This window comes from Microcaecilia unicolor, chromosome 3, assembly GCF_901765095.1.
Source record: "Microcaecilia unicolor chromosome 3, aMicUni1.1, whole genome shotgun sequence".
Lineage (NCBI taxonomy): Eukaryota > Metazoa > Chordata > Amphibia > Gymnophiona > Siphonopidae > Microcaecilia > Microcaecilia unicolor.
In genome coordinates, this window is record NC_044033.1 from 224,294,434 (window position 1) to 224,310,967 (window position 16,534).

Here is a 16,534-nt window from a genome sequence, read left to right on the forward strand (position 1 = left end):
CCCCTCCATAGTACCAAAACTGTGCTAATCACTCTCCTGGCCAAATTCAAGCAGGAAATAGCTACAGACAAGAACATACTTCTCCAATTCGATATGTCAAGCACTTTTGACAAGGTAAACCACAACATACTACTAAGACTCTTAGATTACTTCGGGATTGGTGGAAATATACTTAGCTGGATCAAGGGTTTTCTAACCACCAGAACATACCAAGTGAAATCAAACTTAAACATATCTCCCCCTTGGAAAGCAGACTGTGGAGTCCCTCAAGGATCACCACTATCACCAACACTTTTCAACATAATGATGATCCCACTGGCCAAGTCCTTATCAAAGCAAGGCCTCAACATGTTCATGTATGCAGACAATGTCACAATATATGTTCCTTTCAGACATGATGTAACAGAAAACAACAATGAAATCAAACCCGGTCTGAACACCATGGACTCATGGGCAAATTCTTTTCAACTGAAACTGAACACTGAAAAAAACACACTGCCTCCTCCTCTCATCTCAACACAACACGTACAAACCCACAACCTTAATCACCCCAGACCACACCCTCCTGTTACGTCTGGGAAAGTGAGCCCTTTTGCCCCGGCTGAGCACGGCGAAGATGGAGCAGCACCGCGCTCGGTCAGGCAGCCAGACAACCCCTAGCTTCACCTGGGACGTGACCGCCATTCCCCGGGAGTTGAGCCCCAGGTGCAGGCGGCCATCAGGACTTCCAGAACCAGCGGGGTGAATGGCCACCAACCAGACAGGCGGAAAAGCTGACACAGTCCAGGAACCAGGAAGGCAGCAACACAGCAGAATAGTCAGGAATCAGTCCAAAGTCTGGGCAGGCAGCTACACAGCAGAATAGTCAGGAGTCTGTCCAAAGTCTGGGCAGGCAGCAACACAGCAGAGTAGTAGTCAGGAAACAATCCAAGGGTCAAACACAGGAACACAGGATCATAAGATAACCGGCAGTAGAACACAACGAGGACTGTGACCTCTACAGCAATAGAAGCCGAAGCATGGAAGGCCTGGTGGCAGGGCTTTAAATAGTGCAGGAATTAGGTTCAAACATGTGCAGCTGTTCCAAGATGGCTGCCTCCATCAGAGGAGATGTCCTACGCCCAAATATGGGCTTCCTTCCTGAAGCCACCCAACTTCAAGATGGCTGCCACAACCCCAGATGCCCATCTCCAAGATGGCTGCCCTATCCTGGAGATGCCCAAATCCAAGATGGCCACCACATCCTTGAATGCCCATACCCTGCGCAAGCAGGGTGTACACCTGGAGGAGTGTAACAGAGTGTAACAGTACCCCCTCTGGAAAGATCTCCCCCTCACCGGTTCAGTCCAGGCTTAGCAGGATGATGAGCGTGGAACTCCTGGATCAGATCTGGAGCTTGAACATTGTCCGCCGGCTCCCAGGAGTTGTCCTCCGGACCAAAATGTTTCCAGGCGAGGAGATAGTACAGCTTCCTTCCACGCCGCTTGGAATCCAGGATGAGATCCACCTCATACTCTGGATCTGGATCGCTCTCAGGTACGGCCACTTTCTTGGGTTCTGGGTGCCACTTGGACCTGCGGAAAGGTTTCAAGAGAGATACATGGAATGCGTTATGCACCCGGAGCGGATTGGGTAAATGCAGTTGGTAAGTTACTGCCCCTATCCTGGAGCGCACTGCGAAGGGTCCAATGAACCAAGGAGTGAACTTCAAGGACGGGAGCCGAAGTCTCAGGTACCATGTGCTCAACCATACCTTCTCTCCAGGCAGGAATGTGGGAGCTGCTTGTCTCTTGCGGTCGAAGGTCTTCTTAGCTTTGACCGCTGCCTGTCTTAATTGCTCCTGGACCTTCTTCCATGCATCCTGGACAGAACGGACCGTAGGCTGCACCTGAGGCGGAACCTCCGCGGGGGAAATAGGCGGAGGTAGACGCGGGTGTTGTCCGTAGATGGTGAAGAACGGCGTAGTCTGCAAAGCAGATTGCAAACTATTGTTGTATGCGAACTCAGCCCAGGGAAGTAGAGTCGTCCAGTCGTCCTGGTGCTGGTTAGTATACGCCCGCAAGAAGGCCTTCACTGTCTGATTCACTCGCTCCACTATGCCATTGGTCTGCGGATGATATGCGGACGAGAACAGAGTGGTCACCCCGAAAGCAGAACACAAGGCTCTCCAAAAGTGCGAGGTAAACTGCGAACCTCGGTCGCTGACAATTCTCTGGGGCAGTCCATGGAGCTGAAAGATGTGCGTGATGAAGTTGGTGGCAAGTGGCAGCAGTGGGGAAGGACTTCATAGGGACAAAATGGGCCATCCTGGAGAACCGGTCAATAACTACCCAGATGACCGTATTGCCCTGCAAGGGAGGCAGATCAGTGATGAAGTCCAAGGACATGTCCTCTCATGGTTATTGCAATATGGGCATGGGCTGCATCAATCCCCACTGCTTGTGGTGGGAAGCTTTGGTGTGGGCGCACACCGGACAAGTAGAAACGTACTGGAGGATATCCTGTGTCATCCGGGGCCACCAATAAGACCGAGAGATCAGGTGTAGGGTCTTATGGAAACTGAAGTGGCCAGCAAATCCAGAAGCATGTCCCCAACGCAGCACCCTCCTTCGTAGCCCAACCGGAACGGCCTTCTTGCAGGAGGCACTGGCCCCGGGAATGGAGGGGATACAAGCCGGATTCAGCATAGGATAGGGCTCCTCCCGGTCCTCAGGAACCTCAAAGCTGCGGGACAAGGCATCCACCTACACATTCTTCTTGCCCGGCCTGAAGATCAGGCGGAAGTCGAACCGCGCAAAAAACAGCGACCACCGGGCCTGGCGGGGGTTCAGTCTGGTGGCGTTTTGTAAGTACAGAAGGTTCTTGTGATCTGTTATCACCGTGACAGGATGCGCTGCTCCTTCCAACAAGTAGCGCCATTCCTCAAATGCCAACTTAAGCGCCAGGAGCTCCCGGTCCCCCACCGTGTAGTTCCGCTCCGCTGGGGTGAACTTGTGGGAGAAAAAGAAGCATGAATGCTTCTTCCCAGATGCAGATGTCTGGGAGGTACAGCCCCCGTTCCCAGAGCTGAGGCGTCCACTTCCACCAGGAAAGGCTTGGTTGGGTCCGGGCTTCGAAGTACCGGAGCAGAGAGGAAAGCCTCTTTCAGGGTGGCGAACGCAGCGCAGGCCCTTGGCGTCCAGTTCTTTACGTCGGCGCCCTTCCTCGTAAGGGCCGTCAGCGGGGCCATGATGAGGGAGTAATTCTGGATAAACTGCCGGTAATAATTGGCGAACCCCAGGAATCTCTGCAAGGCCCGAACAACCTGAGGAACCGGCCAGTCGCGGATCGCCTTCAGCTTATCGGGATCCATCTGCAGCCCGGTGGAGGACCCAAGGAAAGGAAGACTCTGCTGGTGGAAAGAGCACTTCTCTAACTTGGCGTACAGCCGATGCTCCCGGAGGCGCTGAAGCACAGTGCGGACTTGGGTGATATGTTATGGCAACGAGGAGGAGAAAATCAGGATGTCGTCCAGGTATACAATCACAGAGGTGTAAAGCAGGTCCTGGAATATAAAGTTGACAAAATTCTGAAATACAGCAGGGGCATTGCAGAGGCCGAACGGCATCACCCAGTATTCAAAATGTCCTCATGGGTGTTAAATGCCGTCTTCCACTCATCCCCCTCCCGAATCCGCACCAGGTTATAGGCTCCTCGCAGGCCCAATTTCGTGAAGATCTTGGCCCCCTGTAGGTGGTAAAACAATTCGGGAATGAGTGGGAGCGGATACCGGTTCTTTATCGTGATCTTATTTAACCCCCGGTAGTCGATGCAGGGGTGAAGAGACCCATCCTTCTTGGAGACGAAGAAGAACCCAGCCCCTGCTGGCGAGGTGAAGGGCCGAATGAAAACCTTAAGGAGATTCTCCTTGACATAGGCTTGTATTGTCCGAGACTCTTCCCGGGACAAGGTGTAAAGGCGCCCCCTGGGGGGATTGGTTCCTGGAAGCAGGTCGATGGCACAATCGAAAGACTGATGGGGAGGAAGCGTGTCAGCCGCTCGAGCACAGAACACATTTTGGAAGTCTTGATATTCTTTAGGAAGCCCGAGCAACTTCCCCTGCGGAGTCTGAAGCTGGACGGAGCAGACAGGAATAGGTGGCTCGACCTGCTGAAGACAGTGCTGGAAACACCGAGAACCCCATTGCCTGATCTCCCCGGTGGACCAGTCAATAACAGAGGCATGAAGTCGGAGCCAGGGCAGTCCAAGGATCACTGGGTGAATGGCTCGGGAGAGCACCAAGACCTGGATCTCCTCCTGGTGAAGCGCCCCAACCTACATACCCAAGGGAGAGGTGATCCGGGTGATAGTCCGGGGAAGATTGTCCCCCTGGATGGCGGTAATCCTGAGAACCGGTTGGCAGGACACCGTGGAGGCCCCCAGCTGGGACAGGAACTTGGCATCTATGAAGTTTCCTCCGGCCCCGGAGTCAAGCAAGGCCATCGTCTGGGCCTGGAACCCCTCTCCGTGGAGCAGTACGAGGACTGAGGGCAAATTATCTGAAAGGGAAGACAACTGGCCCAGAGCCACTCTCTTCAAGGGGCTCTGGCCGGAGCATTTCCTGACCTCCCTGGCTTATTTGGGCAGGTATCCGTGAAGTGGCCCGGTTGCCCACAGTATAGGCATAGCTGATTCCTCCTGCGGTGAGCCCTTTCTTCTCTGGACAACCGATGCCGCCCCATCACCATGGGTTCCTCCTTAGTTCCTTCCGAACCTCCCTCAGGAACCCTAGGCATCTCTGGTCGGTGGGAGCAGAACCTGGGGGTCTGAACGGCTTGGGTGGCCCTCTCCTGGGCTCGCTCCTGGAAACGGACGTCAATCCTGGTGCAGAGTGCGATGAGAGCGTCCAGAGTGACGGGAATTTCACTGCCAGCCAGTTCATCCTTTATTTTGTCGTTCAGCCCCTGCCAGAAGATGGACGTTAAGGCCTCCTGGTTCCACCTGAGCTCCGCAGCAAGGGTTCAGAACTGAACAGCATATGCCCCGACCGACCCGGTGCCCTGCTGAATATGCAACAACTCTCCAAAGGCAGATGAGGGCTGGCCAAGCAGGTCGAATACCATTCGGAACTGCCGCAGGAACTCTTCCAGGTCCGCCAGTACCAGATTCCGCTGCTCCCACAGTGGGGATGCCCAGGCCAGGGCAGCACCAGAGAGCAAAGAGATGATATAGGTCACTTTCACTTTGTCAGATGGGAAGGCCTCTGGTTGTAGCTCTAACAGGATTTTACACTGGTTGAGGAACCCCCGGCAAGCTGAAAGGGTTCCATCGAACCGGGGAAGCTTTGGAAGCCGCAACCGGGATGCAGAAGCCTCCGCCCTCCGACCCAGAGGATCCGCAGCAAGTTGCTGCTGAAGCGTGGGTAGCTGATTGCAGACATCCTGACGAACGCTGGACAAACGAGTTAGTTGAGCCTGCTGTTGTTGTAAAACCTGAGCCAGATTGGAGAACTCGGTCTTGTCTGGCGAGCTCGATGCTTCAGCTTACTGTTACATCTAGGAAAGTGAGCCCTTGTGCCCCGGCTGAGCACGGCGAAGATAGAGCAGCACCGTGCTCGGTCAGGCAGCCAGACAACCCCTAGCTTCACCTGGGAAGCGACCGCAGTTCCCCGGGAGTTGAGCCCCCAGGTGCAGGCGGCCACCAGGACTTCCAGAACCAGCAGGGTGAATGGCCACCAACAAGACAGGCGGGAAAGCTGACACAGTCCAGGAACCAGGAAGGCAGCAACACAGCAGAATAGTCAGGAGTCAGTCCAAAGTCTGGGTAGGCAGCGACACAGCAGAGTAGTCAGGAGTCAGTCCAAAGTCTGGGCAGGCAGCAACACAGCAGAGTAGTCAGGAAACAATCCATGGGTCAAAACACAGGAACACAGGATCATAAGATAACTGGCAGTAGAACACAACGAGGACTGCGACCTCTACAGCAATAGAAGCCGAAGCATGGAAGGCCTGGTGGCAGGGCATTAAATAGTGCAGGAATTAGGTTCAAACATGTGCAGCTGTTCCAAGATGGCTGCCTCCATCAGAGGAGATGTCCTACGCCCAAATATGGGCTTCCTTCCTGAAGCCGCCCAACTCCAAGGTGGCTGCCACAACGCCAGACGCCCATCTCCAAGATGGCTGCCCTATCCTGGAGATGTCCAAATCCAAGATGGCCACCACATCCTCGAATGCCCATACCATGCGCAAGCAGGGTGTACACCTGGAGGAGTGTAAGAGTGTAACACCTCCCTATCTCAGACAATATGAACATACTCGGCGTTACAATCAAATGCAACCTCACAATCGAGAGCCAATGTGGAAACTTAAACGAGTAAAACTTTCCTTCCCGAGGGAAATATTTCGCAACCTTCTACAATCAATGGTACTAAGCCATACAGACTTTTGCAATGGAATCTATATGGGATGCAAAGAACAACTGACAAAGAAACTTCAGACCGCTCAAAACACAGCAGCCAGGTTGATATTTGGTAAATCACGATTTGTAAGTGCCAAACCCCTCCAGGCAAAACTGCACTGGTTTCCAATCAAAGAACATATCACCTTCAAAATCTGCACCCTGGTCCATAAAATTATCTACGGCCAAGTCCCAGGATATATGACAAATCTCATTGACCTACCAATCAGAAACATATCTAGTTCATCATGAACATACCTAAACCTCCACTATCCAAACTGCAAAGGACTCAAATACAAAGCAACCTACGCATCCAGCTTCTCCTATATAAGCACACAACTATGGAATGCACTGCCAAAAACTACCTATTCAAAAAGGCATAACCCACTGACCCAACACAGATACCTACACTCGGCAACACAGCAAAACCAAAGCTCATAATGGACACTATTTAACCTTCCCTCTCCTCAAGCCCCATTGTACCTGATATACATGTACCTTTATTCAACCACAATATCACCTTGTATTTGTCTTTTTACCGGACTTGGCGAATGCTGTTATTCAACCACACTATCACATTGTATTTGTTTCTCTACCGGACTACGCGAAAGCCTTTACGGTACTATGTAAGCCACCTTGAGCCTGCACACAGGTGGGAAAATGTGGGATACAAATGCAACAAATAAATAAAAAATGTACATTTCAGTGTTGCAATAGATTAACAGTATTTTACATCAGTTAGTTCCAAAGCAAGATAGATAATCCTCGTAAAGATTCATAGAGACCTCTAGTTTGAGTTGCTGGTATATAGGATCATATATCAATGAAAAATAAAGTCCAGCTATTCAAAACAGATAAATCATTAAAATCTTCCAACAGAATGTATATTAAAAGATGTGGGTCTAAAATATTGTTTAGATAATAAACACAGACCACAAGTTGAGTACGAGTGCTCTTCTTAGACTGCTAGAAATGATTCATCTTTCTAACCTGAGATAGTTGCCATCACAACGAAAACGCATGTTGGTGCATATTAATGGCAGTGAAATGGATGCCAGAAAACCGGATATAGTAGAATGGCATTGATTATAGAGGTACTCTAAATATAAACAGGGAATTTCAAACCATCTCAACATAAATTCTAAATCCAAAAAGAGGTTGAAATTACAGTTTTCTGGGTGTCTCACCTTGTAATTCCAAGATACTCAACTGGCATCTTTTCTAATAAGTAAATCAACAAGGAACCTCAAAGCTCCTAATAGGGAAAACACTGCAAAAATTGCAAAATCCTTTATTGTGTAGAATGCTTACTATTAACTCGTTTTGGGCCACTCCCTGGGGGCAGGCTGAAGTGAGCCCATTGGAGCAGCTGGAATACTCAGGGAGTGGTTTTCTGTAACGAGTGAGTGACGCGGTTAGATTTAAAAGCCTTTATGGCGTCATTTTCACTTGCGCCATCTTGCTAGTGCATTCAGAAAGGATTTCCGGACTGTTTGGTGATTTTAAGAGGTCCGTGTAAGGATCCATCAAAGTGCCCTTCCTGAGGCAGCTTTCAGTTTGGCAAACAAGGCGCACTTGTTGAAGGGCGACACGGGATGGTGTCAGCATTTCATGCTAAACAGTGTGGTTATTTCCCCAACCAAACTATCAACAGCCTGAATCTCTACAGCTAACTCAGCCTGGAGCTTTAAACAAGAAGATAAGTGAAAGATTTTTTGAATGCCATCAAACTGGTCTTTTTGCTTTCATATTTTGAGTTACTGGGCTGTTAGGCATGTTAAGCATGGCAGTTTAAAGTGCTACAGATCTAGGCTTTAAGTTGAGGTGTGTGTTTGGGGTTTTCTGAGACATACCAGGTCTATTTCCGGTTTGGTGGTTTTGAGGGGAGGTGTTTCACCTTGTTTAATTTACATTAATAGTGAAGGAGAAGGAGAGTGTTTATACCATTCGTTTTTCTCATGTATCCATGAGTTTTTTCGTTTGGTTTTATTTTCTCTCCTTCTCCTCACTGGAACCAGTGATAGTATGCTACTCCTCTACACAATAGTGGATTTTGCAATTTTTGCAGTGTTTTCCCTATTAGGAGCTTTAAGGTTCCTTGTTGATTTACTTATTAGAAAAGATGCCAGTTGTGTATCTTGGAATTACAAGGTGAGACACCCATAAAACTGTAATTTCAACCTCTTTTTTGATTTAGAATCGATTATAGAGGTGCCATTTCCAAGCGATTACTCCGTGAATCACATGGAGAGGGGGAAGATCCTCAAGTACCAAAAAATGCAGTCTGAAATTAAGACAATGCAGCAGAAAAATACAGAAATATTTCTCATCGGTTTGGGAGCCACATGCTTGATCAAAAAGAACTTCCAAATGCACCTGGAGAAGTTGCCTATAAGTGTTGCATCTTTTGAACTCCAGAAAGAAGTTTCTTTGGCACAAGACAAATACTATGGCAACCGTTATCAGTAGATTTGAGAGGCGGAGATCATACTCCACATGCCCTGGCTTAGGAATGAGTTTATTCTTGTCATGGTATGCACAAACTGACCCAGTTGAAGAGATTGCCGCAGAAAAAGTAGAACATGCATTGCAATATAGATGTCTAGCACATTTCATCTTATGTTTGTCTATATACTTTTGTAGTTTTTCTGGATCTACATAGAGGTAGCTTTGTTAGCATAACTCGCAAGCATACCAAATTCAGCAATTTTCTAGCAAAATGGTCTCTGTTCAGAGGAGCTCTCAACCATGTTCCTCGAGGACCACACCCCAGTCAGATTTTCATGATTTCTAAAACAAATATGCATAATATCCATTTGCATACAATGGAACAAGTACATGCAAATCTGTCTCATCCATATTCATTGTGGAGATCTTGAGAACCCGACTGGGTTGTGGAGCTTGAGGAATGTGGTTGTCCTCCTTTGTGTTAGGTACTGATACAATTTCGAGCTGTCAACTTCAAAAAGAAGCACTACTTGGCACAAACCATATCCTATGGTGAAACCTAAAAACATAAGAATAGCCATACTGGGTCAGACCAATGTTCCATTTAGCCCAGTATCCTGTGGCCAATCCAGGTCACAAGTACTTGGCAGAAACCTAAATAGTAGCAATAGTCCAAGCAATCATTCCTAGAGCAACCAGAGGCTTTCCCATGTCTGTCTGGATAGTAGACTATGAACCCGAACTTTTCTAAACCTTTTTTAAACCAGATACCCTAACCGCTGTGACCACATACTCCGGCAGCGAGTTCCAGAGCAATTCTTTGAGTGAAAAAAGATTTCCTCCTATTTGTTTTAAATGTATTTCCATGTAACTTCGTTGCGTGTCCTCTAGTCTTTGTTCTTTTAAGAGTAAAAAAAAATCCATTCACTTCTACTCATTCTACACCATTCAGGATTTTGTATTACTCAATCATATCGCCCCTCAGCTGTCTCTTTTCCATCCTATCCTCTGTAGCCTTTCCTGATATGAGAGGAGTTCTCTTCTCTCTATCATGTTGGTTGCTCTTCTTTGAAGCGATACCTAGATATCAACATCCAGTCTCTAAAATCTGGTAGACTGTGTGTAGAATTACATAATAATAAAAAAAGTTGAGCATAAATATGTTTAAATTTGGCAGTTAACTTGGCATAAGTTTACTATTGAAATTCTAATTTTTAGCTTCATCATTATCTGAAGAACGTCCACTTTAAGAACAATCTGGATGACGAAATCTTTTTTAATGAGAACAGAGACCTGAATACTGGCTACATTATCATCAATCTGGTCCATTTACCCAATGGAGTACTGCATCGTGAAATTGTTGGAAGTTATAATCCTTATGCTTCCCAAGGGCAGAATTTCATCATCAATGAGAAGGCGATTGTATGGGAGAGTACATTCACCCAGGTCAGATTTAAGAAACATTAGAGAATGAGGGAAGGCACTGGACCATGTTTAATCATGCATACTTCTTTTTAACTCCAGCTGTGAAATTGGATTATCACAATTTTACACAATGCAAAAATAGCAGAGTAGTAGACCTTGCAAATACGTTTTAATTGATAAAAGCATGCATGTATATGTTTAGATAAAGCTGAGAAGAAGAACTATTCTGGAAGAGGATATTAGAAATGGGTAAAAAGAGACTACATAAAAAAGAAGGTGGCCAATTTCAAACTGATTTAGTTGTCTAAGAAAAGGCTTACAGGGTCATTTACCATTGGGGCACTAGCTTTTGTAGCTTGTGCAACAAATCATCTGCTGCTAAATGCTGAGATGCCCCTCGGCTGTGAGTGTGTGTTCCCTGGATATTTGCCCCGACTACAAACATCAGGTATCTGGGAGCACATCACTACAGTCCAGCCGAGAGGGGTGGTAACGTTAGCCTCTGCCTAATTCGTGTTGCTGTTATAAATACTGTCCTTTATTGCTGAAAGAGAGAAAAATTAAGTAAGGTTGCTAGTTCAGAACTCTAACTTGGGACTGTACTGAATTATTGAAAGCAAGAAAGATAGAGCATGAGTGAATATGAACAGCTTAGTAAGGAGGGGCCTTAATTTTAAAAGTAACCTGTAAAATAAGAACAGTACACATGATATTTCCATTTCAAGCTGAATTTCACATTCCAGAGGCTTGATAGTAGGAGTTGTCCCATAGGTGGTCAGAAATGGAAAACTGCATTTTAACAATCACAGGTGAATAATATAAAAACAAAATTTTAAAAAAGTGTGATTGTTATATCAAATTACCCAGATTTTTCTTTCAATATTTAGACACCTCCTCAAGCCAAATGCAGTGAGAGCTGCCCTCCTGGCTTCAGAAAATTAACAAGGGAAAGTGAGCCTATCTGCTGCTTCGACTGTGTTCCATGTCCACAGGGAGAGATCTCAAACCAAAGTGGTGAGTGATATCATATGGCATGATGACTATGGGTTATTTGCTTTGGTACTCATTCTCATAAGAGAAACAAATGTCTCAAAAGCAGCACAAAGCGGCAGATGGACGTTTTTCTCACTAAATCATCTAAATCACAATTTTCAAAACTCAGAATTGGGATGTTTTATTCTGCAGTTCATCTAAATTGCAAGGGGGCATGTGGGAGGTGTGTTTTGGGTGACATTTGGGAGGGCTTTAAATCTGTATGTTTTTCTTCTATAATGGAACAGAAAAAATGGTCCAGGGCAGAAAAGAAATATGTTTGTATCTAGACTTGTTCTAGTCACAGCTAAGTCTGAAAAAGGCACCCTAACAGATCAACTAACAGTGGACAGATGAAGGCATGACTCCCCCTTAATCCCACAGTGGTCACTGACCCACTCCCATCATCCAAAGATGCAACAGTGACAACAGATACCAGGCTCTATGACAGTTCCAGATATTATGGTCATTCCTAACACAACAGCATACAAGTGCATTGAGTAGCCTTCTGGGCGGTGCAGTGGACAGTGAACTATGAGACCCAGGTTCAATTTCCAGTTTAACTCTTTAATTTCAGTGCAAATGTGGGAGTTCTCTGGAACATAGAAATTCCTCCTGTACATATGTGTACAAACACACACACACATTTAAATAAAACAAGGATAAACACCTCAAAATCCCAACTGAATCCTTCAAACAAAAAGGCTGTAGCCATAAAATAATTTGCAAAAATATTCTCTCTTTAAAATACCTAGGAAAAATCTATTGCAGTACAAGGAAAAGAAAGCCACTGATAGACTCCAGGGCTAGAAAAAAAAATTGAGAAGAACCATAAAATATCTACAGCCACTCGGTGATATAGCTACGTGGGGCCAGGGGGGCAGGGGAGGGCAGATTTGGCCCTGGACCCCCCTGCCAACGACCCTCTTGACCCCCCTCCCGCCGTCGCCTGTCTTTGCTGGCGGAGGACCCCCAATCCCCGCCAGCCGAGGTCCTCTTCTTCCCACAACAGGCTTCCTTCCGTTTCAGACTCACAGAACGAAGCCTTGCAGATCAGAACAGAAGGAAGCCTTCTGCAGGAAGAAGGTGACCTCGGCTGGCAGGGGTTGGGGTCCCCTGCCAGCAAAGGTAGGCGACGGCTGGTTGGCGTCGGCAGGGGGGATCGAAAGGGTCTTCGGCAGGGGGGCAAAATTGGTGGTGGCAGTGGCGACTGGGTCGGCAATGGTGGGGGGGCAGTGGTGCAGGGGAGGGGGGATAAAATGTGCCTCCTCAGCTCGGGCTCTGGACCCGCCGAAGTCTAGCTACGCCCCTGCAGCCACTATTCCTTGCCCCACCACTGCTGAACTTCCAACATTCACCCAATAAAAAAAACAAATTAGTGAAAAGCAAGCTCCCAACACAAGCTCAAAAAGAAGAGCATGGCATGCATCCCTGCAGTATACCAGCACAGGATCTCAGTTATTCACATAGGAAAAACATTCAGCATTAGGGGATCCTTCATATGCTCATCTATAAACATGGCATATATCATTCAATGCAAAAAGTTTGAAGAAGGGTGCTATATTGGGGGAACAAGACAGATGCTAAAGACGAGACCTAATCTATGTAGACATCATATGAAACATGACAGTGCCAACCAGGATGTCACGTTGAGAAAGACCTTTAGAAAACCAGAACACTGCATCAGGGAATGTAAGACCTTTGAATTCAACATGATGAAGTACTTTGACACCCACTAGACAGGACCTAACAAAGTTCTGGGTTTTCTAGCTTACTATAAACCATAAAATTCTACTGCTTTGTCACCCTCTTATCACCCAGCCTTCTCTCCCTGTCTCTCACCCACCCAGCTCTCCTTATTTCTCACCTAATCCACCCCATCCTCTTCTTATGAGACACTCATTGAAATGCTTTTGTGTTTCACTTACATATTCTGATATTTGTCAACATTTGCTTATTTCTGATCTAAAGGAGGAGGGTTATCTTTGAAAGCTAATCAAAAATATATTGTTAGTTCAAGACAAAAACTGTCATCTTATTTTCTTTTCTAATCTTTGTTTTGTTTCTGTTTATTAACTTTTCATTGGAAATTAAATTTGAGGATCATAGCATGAAGCTCTAGTGGGATAAACATGGAAATAACACAAGAAAATGTTCTTAATGGAAATAATTTTGAAAGCATACAGCAGCCATCTAATAGCAAAAATGATATCTTATTCAAGAAGCATAAGATATGCACAGAGATAAGCCAGAACTCAACTGGAGTCTATAAGAAGTCAAAGCAGATGAGAATGAGCATCTGCATCAGAGGATATATGGCAGACAAATGCTAACAGATCTGAAACCCTGTCAACAATAAAAAGAGGCAGTCACTGTCTTTTGAATCAAACAGTAATATTGAACAGTGCTGTTTAAAGTCAACTGCAGTACTCTGCTTTATTTATTTTTAATTTATCTATTTACAAAACTAGATATACCTCAATTCCAGGGAAATGTCACAGCAGTTTACAGTCAAAAACAATCAAGCATCAATTTAAATCATTCTACTACCAACACCCCTTCACATTTATCACAACTATACCTAATAAACTCCCAAACTACCAGAATTCATAAAAAAAAGGCCTCATCTTCTAAAAGCTTCAATAACTCATCTCGGCTGAATTCATGACAGGATCACAGTGTCTTCTGGAAAAACAAATGGTTTTGTTCTTGACAAAGCTCATGTATACCTTTCTTTAAATTAATCGCCTTACTTTCTAACACCTCTTACTCTCTTACCTATCTATAAGTGGCATCTTTGCTTATACCCTACACTGTCAATTAAAATGTTCTATTACATATTTTCTTGACATTCTAAGTAGTATACTATGCCATACTTTGTATTGTTATTTGAAGATTGCTGTAATCATCTATTGCTCAAGTTTGATGTATTCTTACTGCACAATGCCTTGAGTGAATTCCTTCAAAATGGCAGTAAATACCTATGCTTCTTTCTATGCATATTCTATAAAAAGGCAAAGGTAAATTCCAACTTGCGCACCCAAAATGGGGTTGCGGTCATGGGAATCAGGTCCAACGCTTAAAATTTTGTATAATAGGCTCCGTACCAGGAACTACAGCTACATTTAGGCATGACCATTTACACCAACGAAACCTTGTTATAAATCTCAGTGTCTAAACTAGGCATGGATCCCCTTTATTGAATAACAATGCACATATATAAAAGGAACGCTCCCAAACCTCCCATGACCCTCCCATGGCTTTGCCACCATTTTGGAGCTCACTAACCAGTCAATAACACTGAAAATCAGAAAGAAAGAAAAGGGATGAGGTATACAGGAAACAATAGAAGCCATGTGCTTTTTTTCATTTAGTGAAATGAGTTGAAATTATTCTTTGCATAGTGTATGTATACTGTACATACTGATTCTAATTTGTAGCTGGTTGATGTGCATCAACACTACTTCACCATTCTAAACTTCAGGATATTATAGAGCAATATTATCTGCCGAAGTCTGAAGTATAGAGAATTAATGAAAGAATCATACACTATCCCAAAATCAATGCTGTTTATGAAATATTGAGACAATGTTCATCTTCCTCAGATATGGACAACTGTGTGAAATGTCGAGAGGACCACTGGCCCAATCATAAGAGAGATACTTGTATACCAAAACTGATAATTTTCCTGTCCTATGAAGAGGCTCTTGGGATAGCTTTGACTACCAGCAGCATTTTCTTCTCTCTTATCAATGCAATCATTCTGGGAATCTTCATTCATTACAGAGACACACCTATTGTGAGAGCCAATAACCGGAACATCAGCTATATCCTCCTTATCTCCCTTATGATCTGCTTTCTATGCTCCTTGATGTTCATTGGCCGTCCTGAGCCCGTGACCTGCATTCTCCGTCATACTACCTTCGGGATGACTTTCTCAATCTCTCTCTCATCTATTCTGGCAAAAACCATCACTGTAGTTATGGCCTTTCATGCAACCAAGCCTGGAAGTAAACTCCGGAAATGGATGGGTTCCAGGATCTCCTATACTATAATACTTTCCTGCTCTCTTGTTCAATTTATTCTCTGTCTCATCTGGTTGTTTTCTGCTCCCCCATTCCCATATCATAATATGCAATCAGAGATTGGGGCAATACTAATTGAATGTAATGAAGGGTCAGTGATTGCATTTTACTGTGTTCTGGGTTTCCTAGGATTTCTGGCTTCTATCAGCTTCATCACTGCATTCTTATCAAGAAATCTTCCTGACAGTTTCAATGAAGCCAAGTACATTACTTTCAGCATGCTGGTGTTCTGCAGTGTTTGGATAACTTTTATCCCAACATATCTGAGCACAAGAGGAAAATACATGGTAGCAGTGGAGATATTTGCCATACAAGCTTCCAGTGCTGGACTGCTGGGATGTATCTTTATGTCCAAATGTCGCATTATCCTAATAAGACCCGATATGAATAGCAGGAAATCTGTAACAAAAAACAACTAAAATGAATGTTTGTTTGTTTTTTTTTTAATTCAGTGCAAGTTAAAGCTATGCTAATTCAAATTTGTGGAATTATCTTTGATTTGGATCTTTAATTTAATTTGGAGGTGGGGGATGAAGAGTTGGGGTCTGGTGTCTTTCTGGGTGGTTTGGCATATATATTTCTTGTTCTGGAGGAAGGGAGGGTGAGGAGGAAGATGGGTGCCAGGAGGGGGATGGTGGCATTAAAAGCACATTAAAAGTTGTGTGGGTCCTGGTCAATATTCAGCCAGAGTCTGCACAACTGTTTTATGCAGGCTCTAGATTAATATTGGCCGGAACCCGCATAAGCCCCAGCAGCCATCCCCCACTATGGTTAGCACTTAAAAAATGCTGTCCGCGGCAAGATGTCAAGCGTAAAATGTCTTCAAGGGAATAAATCTTTTATGAAGGTATCAATGTTGGTAGTAGGTGAAAAGGAAAGTGAAAAGAGATTAGCTATCATAAACTACAAGCAGTGGTGTGCTGGAGCCGGCTCTCACCTGAAGAATCCACTAGACCACCAGGGATGCTGCCTTCAGGTATGCTCTGGGAGTGGGAGGGACCCTTCAGCTCAGGTAAGCGGGGAGAAAGTCTGTAATAGGTAGGTGAGGAGGATGCTGTAAAAAAAAAAGATACATTTTTTTTTTAATATTGCAGGCTTCTGCATAGGGA

General features: G+C 45.3%; 1 protein-coding gene across 1 annotated transcript; it reads left to right on the forward strand.

Moving 5' to 3' along the window:
• Positions 1–6,219: 6,219 nt before the first annotated feature.
• Positions 6,220–15,844, forward strand: LOC115464415 (vomeronasal type-2 receptor 26-like). The gene is made up of 4 exons (XM_030194797.1): positions 6,220–6,351; positions 10,102–10,329; positions 11,196–11,322; positions 14,946–15,844. The coding sequence occupies exons 1-4, from the start codon at positions 6,220–6,222 to the stop codon at positions 15,842–15,844; spliced, it is 1,386 nt and encodes a 461-aa protein (XP_030050657.1).
• Positions 15,845–16,534: the final 690 nt, after the last annotated feature.